Genomic DNA, 9,476 nt, shown 5'->3' on the forward strand with positions numbered 1-9,476 from the left:
GCTTCCAAATGGAGAGACCTGGGGCGGTGGGGGGTCATTTAGGTACGCCCACAATAAATGTGGAGACTGTGCTGAATCCACGTGTGTGGTTTTTTTCCTGGCAGATTTGAAGCATATTGAGCTAGCACAAGGGGTGTTTGTGTAAGCAATTTTTATTGCACAATAATGGTATGATGTCTCTCATGCTACCTTTCCTGCCTCCTGGAGAGGCAAGCAGAATCACATAGAATTTGCGAACCAACAACCTTGGTCACAGCATTGCAGAAGCATGCTGTTTAAAAGGGCTTCGATAAAGCAACAATGCCAGTCTTAATGGGGGTGCACCAGGATCCTAGATGAGCCCTCTCAGGGCTGCAGGGGGGACGTTTGGCTTCACCTTGGGGAAAAGACCATAGGTCAGGGGTCCCATGTTCAAACCCTGGTGTTGTTGTTGTTTAGTCGTGTCCGACTCTTTGTGACCCCATGGACCAGAGCACGCCAGGCACTTCTGTCCTCCACTGCCTCCCGCAGTTTGATCAAACTCATGCTGGTAGCTTCAAGAACACTGTCCAACCATCTTGTCCTCTGTCGTTCCCTTCTCCTTGTGCCCTCCATCTTTCCCAACATCAGGGTCTTTTCCAGGGAGTCTTCTCTTCTCATGAGGTGGCCAAAGTATTGGAGCCTCAGCTTCAGGATCTGTCCTTCCAGTGAGCACTCAGGGCTGATTTCAGAATGGAGAGGTTTGATCTTCTTGCAGTCCATGGGACTCTCAAGAGTCTTCTCCAGCACCATAATTTAAAAGCATCAATTCTTTGGCGATCAGCCTTCTTTATGGTCCAGCTCTCACTTCCATACATCACTACTGTGAAAACCATGGCTTTTACTATACGGACCTTTGTTGGCAAGGTGATGTCTCTGCTTTTTAAGATGTTGTCTAGGTTTGCCATCGCCTTTCTCCCAAGGAGCAGGCGTCTTTTAATTTCCTGACTGCTGTCACCATCTGCAGTGATCATGGAGCCCAAGAAAGTAAAATCTCTGGTATCTCTCATTAAAAGCAGCAGTTGGCAGGAAGTTGTTCATTTAATTCTTTAAGCCATTTCTACACCTCTTAATCATTAGCATTTCTTAGCACTGTACGTAGCCATAAACCATGCAGGTTCAGCAAGGAGGACGTGCCTACCTGATCTCAGCTGGGAGGGAGTTCTACTGGCTTGGGATCACATGCATTGAATGCATGGCTTCTGATAAATCACAAGATGCACCTCTGAACCATGGCTGATCACCAATGGAGACTCCCTTCAAATATTTTGGTGATCAGGTGGCAATATAAGGGATCAGGCAGTCCTTGTGATATCCTGGACCTAAGCTGATTAGTAAGGGCCTTGTGCAATGATATTATTTCCCTGAGATCTTGTACCAAAGTTGGCCAGGATTTGCCAGCCTGGTGCCCTCCAGATGAAGTGTCATCAGCCAGTTGCCCAAAACACCTGAAGAATATCTTTGTTTTCATTGATTCAGTCAACGGCTGAAATTGGCTACTTGTGACAACTCTGATTTCTAGACTTCTTTGCATATACGATCTGATTGCAACCCTATAATGGCCTTATAAAAATAGGTTGGGGGAAAAGGGTCTTAGACTAAAAATCACCAGATGAGTTCATGGCAGAGGAAAGATCCGAGCTAACTATTTCCCCATCCATCGCTCAGTGACCTAGCCACTAGGCTACACTAGGTTGTCTTCAATTTGCAGGCCGCACCAGAATCCTTGCCTTGAGAGCTTCAGCAGGGCTCACATGCAAAGTACTGCCCCAGAAACAGCCACTTCCTGTGCTGTCGGGGCAAGGCCGGCCAAACACATTTTGCACTTCTGCAAGGCTGCATTGCACAACTGGGAGGGTGCACAAGAATCCTTCAGAGACTGCAATCTTGAGACTGTGGATGACATAAGAGTTTAGCCAGAGTATCCATAGTGGGAACAAAGGATGAGGTCATATATTGGATGGGACTGGTTAACCCAGTTCTGTCCTCTCCAGTGCTCCCCAAAATCCTTCTCCAGGTATTTTGGGCAACTGACTATATATTCAACTGACTATAAGTGCATCTTTCATTAATTGGGCAACACACCTTTTTTAAAGTTAGTTGCTTTCAATTTAAGTATTTCTATGAACTGCAGATGGCAGCGGTATCTTAGGTAATTTCCTCCATTCTCTTGCTTGGAAGGTGGCACCAACTGTGATGCATACATGCAAAGGTAAAGGACCCCTGGACGGTTAAGTCCAGTCAAAGGCGACTGTGGGGTTGCGACGCTTATCTCACTTTCAGTCCGAGGGAGCCAGCATTTATCCACAGAAAGATCTCCGGGTCATGTGACCAGCATGACTAAACCGCTTCTGGTGCAACAGGACACTGTGATGGAAACCAGAGCACATTGAAATGCTGTTTACCTTCCTGCCACTGCGGTATCTATTTATCTACTTGCACTGGCATGCTTTCGAACTGCTAGGTTGGCAGGAGCTGAGACAGAGCAACAGGAGCTCACCTTCATCGGTCGGATTTGAACCGCCGACCTTCCGAATGGCAAACCTAAAAGGCTCAGTGGTTTAGATCTTGTGTCGATTGCAGTAGTCATTGTATCACCACCCTGTTCATTGTTTTATTGTTATTTCTAAACCATAGGAGCCAACTCCTAGAGACTGTGGGATCTTTGGCCCCCCAATAAAATATCTGAGGAGGCTGCCTCCCCCCAAGTTGATGGGCATTGCCATTCAAATGGTGTGTGTGTACTGCGTCATGTGATCAATTATGCAGGGCGGGGCTTACACAAACACCCCAATATTTTATTCATGTTGGCACCCCTGTTCTAAACAATTTCCCCACCCTCTTCCCCCTAGGTTGCTCCACCGTCAATGATGGCATGCTGAGACCCACCAAGCAGCGGCGGCGTGGGCGTGCGATAGCAAGGGGGCTGCTCTAACCGCTGGGCGTGGGACACCATGGGCCAGTGCGTCACCAAGTGCAAGAATCCTTCTTCCACTCTTGGCAGCAAAAATGGCGACCGAGAATCGAGCGGCAAGGCTCACGGCAAGCGGAGCACGATTCACAAGGAAGAACACTGCACCGTCGGTGGGAAATCCTCCGGGGACATCCTGGTTAATGGGACAAAGAAGATGGAAGCCTCTGTAGAGTCTAGTCATCCTCCTTCTTCTTCTGGGGATGCGAAGAAGGAGCCAGTTTCTGGCACGGAGGAATCGTCCCTCCACAGGACTGAGGAATTATTTAGGAGGTACAAGGACGAGCGAGAAGATGCCATATTGGAGGAAGGCATGGAGCATTTTTGCAACGACCTCTGTGTCGACCCAACTGAATTCAAAGTCCTCGTCCTGGCATGGAAGTTCCAGGCAGCTACCATGTGCAAATTCACAAGGTGAGTTCCTGCAGCTGTGACCTGCTCAAAGACTATATCCTGACTTACATAAATATTGGTGGATTGCCAACTTTCTGATTGATTGTGAATCTACATAAGCTGTATATAAGAGAAAATGATTCTAACAAAAACCATACTCTCCATGTCTTTTAGGTGATGCACACTGCGTCAATTTTAGAAGAGGCACCCCCTTTTTTATACATTAGAGGATGCCTCTTCAGGTGATGGTTTCAGGTTTTATAAATAGTTGGATTACAAAAAAATGTTTTTGAAAATTTAAACCTGCTGTTGTAAAAATCATGATTCTCAGATTCTTCTCTTTTTGGAAAAAAGTATGTGCAAATGAGTTGTTTTTCTCACCTTTTTGAAGACTTGCAACTGGTCCCTCCAAGTGGAGTCCCACTCTCACCTGTTAGGTTGTTGTTGTTGTTATTATGGCAGCTTCCAACAGAATATAAAAGAACACAACAAAGCATCAGACATTAAAAGCTTCCCTGTACAGGGCTGCCTTCAGATGCCTATGGAAAGTTGTCTGTTTATCTCTGACATCTGGTGGGAGGGTGCCAATACAAGAAGGCCCTCTGCCAGGTTCCCTATAACTTTTTGCAATGAGGGAACCACCAGAAGGCCCTTGGAGCTGGACCTTGGTGCCCAGGCTGCACAATGGGGGCAGAGACGCTCCTTCAGGTATACAGGGCTGAAGTATTGTGGAGGGGGGTGCAGCTCACCCACTGACCTACCCCATGAGGACTGTCATGGTAACCCAGGTAAGTCTGTGAACTGAGCTACAGATCTTTGGTGCTTCAAGCACCTTTTAGTGCATGAGCATAAGTCCAAGATTAGTTAATAGCAGGAGAAGGTTGTTTGCCTTCTATCTCTGCGTGTGGGCTTCCTGGAGTCATCCGGCTGCCCGCTTTGGGAAGCAGGATGCTTGACTGAGTGGACCTTTGGGAACAGCCTTATGTATGTGTTTTTAATTGTGTGTGTGTGTGGAATTCGCGCTCTCTCTCTCTGTGTTTCAGTATGGAATTGTTTTCACTGCTGATGTTTTAACTGTAAATCACTTAATATATTATAAAGGCAGTGATTCATAAAAAGGTAAAGGGACCCCTGACCATTAGGTCCAGTCGTGGCCGACTCTGGGGTTGCGGTGCTCATCTCGCTTTATTGGTCAAAGGAGCCGGCGTACAGCTTCCGGGTCATGTGGCCAGCATGACTAAGCCGCTTCTGGCGAAACAGAGCAGCGCACGGAAACGCCATTTGCCTTCCCGCCAGAGCGGTACCTATTTATCCACTTGCACTTTGACGTGCTTTCGAACTGGTAGGTTGGCAGGAACAAGGACCGAGCAACGGGAGCTCACCCCGTTGCGGGGATTCAAACCGCCGATCTTCTGATCGGCAAGTCCACAGTGCCACCCGTGTCCCTTGATTCATAAAAGGAATCAAATAAAAATTATTTGATTCATAAAAGGAATCAAATAAATAAGTAAGCTGGACTGATCCAATAAATAAGCTGGACTGATCCACTAGGCTTCAGATTGTGTTGGGGAGGGAATCATGTCTTTGCATGTTCGCATACAGTGTAAAACTGTGAATGGAAATAAGTGCAACAGGCAGGCCTGAGGGGGTTTAAATTCCTTCAGGGGTAGCATGATGCTCAGTGATGCATATGTTTTCACAGAATGTTTGAACCGGCATTTCTTTCCGGTACCATTTTATGATTCCCCCTTTCCCAACACAAATTAATTGGGATCAAAGGGAGGAATGCAAAACTCTACTGATCATCTTGTCAGCAGAAGCAGTTCTACTTGCCACTTGACCCCCCCCCCCAACTCATCCCTCTGAGTGCTGGTTTGGGAGTTCTCACCCCTGATCCAGGAAGTTGCATGTAGCCGCTGTGAGTGCTAGCCCTGAGGTTTTTGCGTGTGATGCTGAAGAAAAGGAGGTGATCTAACTGGCTTCTTTTCCCCTTGACTAGGACGGAGTTCTTTGAGGGCTGCAAAGCAATAAACGCAGACAGCATCGATGGGATATGTGCCCGGTTCCCCAGCCTCTTAAACGAAGCCAAACAAGAAGATAAGTTCAAGGATCTCTACCGTTTTACCTTTCAGTTTGGCCTGGACTCCGAGGAGGGACAGAGGTCGCTGCATCGGGAAATAGCCATTGCCCTTTGGAAACTAGTCTTCACTCAAAACAAGCCCCCGATATTGGACCAGTGGTTACACTTCTTGAATGAGAACCCCTCAGGAATTAAGGGAATCTCCCGGGACACGTGGAACATGTTCCTCAATTTTACTCAGGTCATTGGGCCGGACCTCAGCAATTACAGTGAAGATGAGGCCTGGCCCAGTCTCTTTGATACCTTTGTGGAATGGGAAATGGAGAGGCGGAAGAAGGAGGAGAACACCAAATGCGTTGCAGCTTCACAGACAGCAAGCCTGTGTATAGACCACCATACTTAGTGCCATTTAACACAGCGAAAACAGCCGTAACCTGTTAACCTTTCATTACCCATAAGCTCCGGACTCCTCTGGAATTTACAGACGCTCCAGATTTTTCTACTTTACACCTTTCTCTGCCTTGTATTTTTGAAAGGGCTCTAAAATGCTGTATCCATATTTTAGGCACTTTCTTTTGAATTTTGGGTTCTTCTCGTTTCTTCTTCCCCCCTGCCCCCTGAAATATTTGAGACCCCCTGGCTGCAAGTTAAATGGTTTCTTTTTCTCTTTTTCAAAAAACAAACAAAAAACGTTGCAGATTGATGTTGGTTGCACAACTTTAAAAAAAAAACTTTTTGTGAGGTTAAATTAACATCGCTAAATTATACAGTGCCAGATTGAAGTTCTGCAAATATACATACATATATATATATGTGTGTGTGTATATATATGTGTGTGTATATATTTCAGAGCAGGTCTATACTGTGTGTAGTGCTGTTTACATTGTTGAATTTTTTTAAAAAAGGTTGTGATAATTTTAAGATTCATACCATGATGAATTAACAGTGTTAACTGTTAACTACAAATGCATTTAATTCCCAGGTAAAAAAGATTCTGAAAGCCAATGAAAGCAGCATCGTTTCCTTTTTTTGTAGCATGGCTAGCTTCCTTTAATTTGGCTCCTGGTTTTTATGGGTGAGGAAAAAAGCTTACTTTTGTCTGAAAGAGTATTCTGTACCTGCCAGTCAGCTGAGAATTCAGTAATAACCTTTTTTGAACCCTTGGTTCCGAGGCAAGAGGGAGCAGGACATGGTTTGGTAGAGAGGGCTGTTGTTGTTTTTTTACTTCTTGCCTTCCACTCTCCGCCACCTCCACCCCCGAAATAGAAAAGTCTGCCATAATTTGGGGCAGCTTTGCACATAAGACAGGATGCCAAGCATGTACTATAAGGGGGTGAAAACTAAGCCAGGAGTGGGGAACCTTTGGCCCTCTAGATATTGTTTAACTGCAACTCTAGCACAGCCATGGATGATGGGAGCTGTATTTTAGCAATATCTGGAGCACTAAAGGTTCCCTACGCCCAAACTAGGCAGCCTTTCAGGGATGGTGCTAATGCAAGCCCTTTTCCAATAGCATTAAGTGACGGGATTCTCCTCTCATGTGGGCTACTTGTGTGAACGATAGGTCTTGCCACTTTCCGGCTGCAAACTGGCCATCCCTCGCTGTGCGTAAAGGGTGTAAGAGCTTTGCTAGCTCGGTTATAAGGTTGTAGTCACTCCTCTACCCGCCCGCTCCCCAAATCCCCAAGGGATTGTATTTTCACGGCCGTGCAAAAGCACTTTTGCTTGACTGAAAAGCCAAAGGTGGTGGTGGTTCTTCTTTCAGGAGCATGAACCTCGAAAGAAGTGGCGAATGTTTACCCTCCAAGGAAATAATAAAACCACACACACACACACACACACACACACACACAACTTGAATAAAAACTCTGCTTTAATTTTATATATTTGACTCTTGGATAAAAGTGTCAACCCTGTTTGGCTGGTAACTATCTGTATAAGAGGGTGTGTTTTAAAACAACAGCAATTACAAACAAGCCTTTGGTTTTGAAATCAGAGTAGTGGCCATTTCTTCTCTGCTCAAAGAAATGAGCTCCAGCTGAATACGATTTCTCCTGGGGCCTTCCTGTGTCTTTATTAGCAGCAGCCTGGCCAGGTAGTTCGGCAGATGTTCCTTTGGCTCACATAGAAATTCAGAGGTAGCAAAAGCTTGGATTTCTGTTTCATCTGCTGCTGTCGAAAAGGCCCAGAATAAACAGAGTGGAGGGAACCCTGTTTTGGAATAATATTTAGCAGTGACACGGTAGGCCTCTTATTTCTTTTAATTTTCACCTGTATTGGGGATGATTTGCTCGCTTTCAACTGTTGTAACCAAAAAAGGGGAGTTTCCTTAACACTGGCCGGATTATGTTGTTAACTGGATTTTTGAAAAACAATGTTAACATTTTTAAAACTTGGGGAAAGGAATAGTTGCTGAGGCTTTCACCTGAAGTGAGCCTTGCCTCCATATGGCTGTCTTTTTTTTTTAATAAATCTATACAATAACCAGTCACTCAGTGAAGGCTCACAAAAGTAGGTTTTATTCCCCACCCCCCTTTAAACATACTTAATGCACCCTTTCCCCAACTTTGTGTCCTCCAGATCTTGTAGGACTACAAATCCCATGTGGGAGTTATGGTCCAGCATGCAGAGGACAGCAGGTTGACGAAGCCTGGCTTAACGAGTAACAGACTCACTCGAGCTTTGTTTTTAAAAGTAATCCATCTACCGAAACATCCCATTGTCTGTAGCTTGTGACGAATGGGAAAGCCGATTGTGTGGTAGGTTGGGCAGGGGCATTGAAGACCCCCCCCCCCGTCTTTGCAGTTGCCCTGTAACCATGCAATGTGCAGAAGCAGGCTAGCTCAGTTCCTCCACCGCTACAGCTCTTCATGCAAGAGAATCACTTCAAAGTCACACACACACACACCTTTCTTTCTCTAGTATCCCCCCCTTTCCCCTTTCCTAAGGAAGTTTGCATGGGTGCACTTGAATTATCCCAATTAGTAATTCCATCAAGACAAATTCTTCTAGATCTGAAATTGCCAACAATCCCGAGCTGGATAAGAAAAATAAAATAAAAATACTTTAAATTCACACCCTCTCTCGCCTGTCAGGAGCAGGAATTGAAATCCATTTGTTTGTTGCTGAATATTGACTGCATTAAAACACCTTTTTAAAATCGTGCAAACGCTACCAGGAGTGCTGTTTTTACGGGAAAGCTGGTTTTAGTGGCTGCCAACTCCTCAGACCCCTGCTCTTGAGTCCAGACAAGGAAGTTCATCCTTCAGGGTTAAGGTTGCATGTGTGTTCCGTTCAATATCCTCTTTATTATTGTTGTTGTTATTATTATTATTTATTTATTACAAAGGAAATTGTGTGCCTAAAATTTTTTTTGGGGGGGTGCCTTTTGTCTTGGTGTGTTAATTCATTCCCGAGGGCCCTGCACCCTCTCGCTTGACCTTGCAAAGTATTTAGCCACCTGCTTGAAGGTTTGGCCCACAGAGGCTTTTGGAAGAAGCCTTGGTTATTAAACACATAATGAATGGCAGTAACTCTGTGCCTTTGAGAGTCTCTTGTCTACAGAGGTTCTGGGAAGACCTATTTTAGTCAGCAGCCAGTTCTAAAGAGGTTTGGGAGTGGGGGAGGTTTGGAACATCCCTCCCTCTGGTCAGGCAACAAGTCCTGCATCCAGATAATGTGCCCCCCACCCCACACTGTTTCTTCCTAGAGGCTCCATTGCATGATTTAATTTACCTTCCACCAACACTTTAAGCCATGAGTAGACAAACTAAGGCCCGGGGGCTGAATCTAGCCCAATCGCCTTCTAAATCCAGCCCGTGGACGGTCCAGGAATCAGTGTGTTTTTACATGAGTAGAATATGCCCTTTTATTTAAAATGCATCTCTGGGTTATTTGTGGGGCCTGCCTGGTGTTTTTACATGAGTAGAATGTGTCCTTTTATTTAAAATGCATCTCTGGGTTATTTGTGGGGCATAGGAATCCGTTCATTTTTTTTTCTTCCAAAATATAGTC

General features: G+C 45.4%; 1 protein-coding gene across 4 annotated transcripts in view; it reads left to right on the forward strand.

The window, feature by feature from the left end:
* DCUN1D3 (defective in cullin neddylation 1 domain containing 3) overlaps nucleotides 1–8,992 on the forward strand; it is a 38,587-nt gene extending 29,595 nt beyond the window's left edge. For all 4 annotated transcript variants that reach the window (XM_083474537.1, XM_083474538.1, XM_083474539.1 and 1 more), the window contains 2 exons: nucleotides 2,871–3,403; nucleotides 5,382–8,992. In XM_083474537.1, the coding sequence (XP_083330663.1) occupies nucleotides 2,973–3,403; nucleotides 5,382–5,865 (915 nt within the window). In that variant the 5' untranslated portion in view covers nucleotides 2,871–2,972 and the 3' untranslated portion in view covers nucleotides 5,866–8,992. The remainder of the gene's footprint in view (nucleotides 1–2,870; nucleotides 3,404–5,381) is intronic.
* Nucleotides 8,993–9,476: the final 484 nt, after the last annotated feature.

Source organism: Podarcis liolepis, assembly GCF_965112155.1.
Source record: "Podarcis liolepis genome assembly, chromosome: 14".
In the NCBI taxonomy this organism is placed as follows: Eukaryota; Metazoa; Chordata; class Lepidosauria; order Squamata; family Lacertidae; genus Podarcis; species Podarcis liolepis.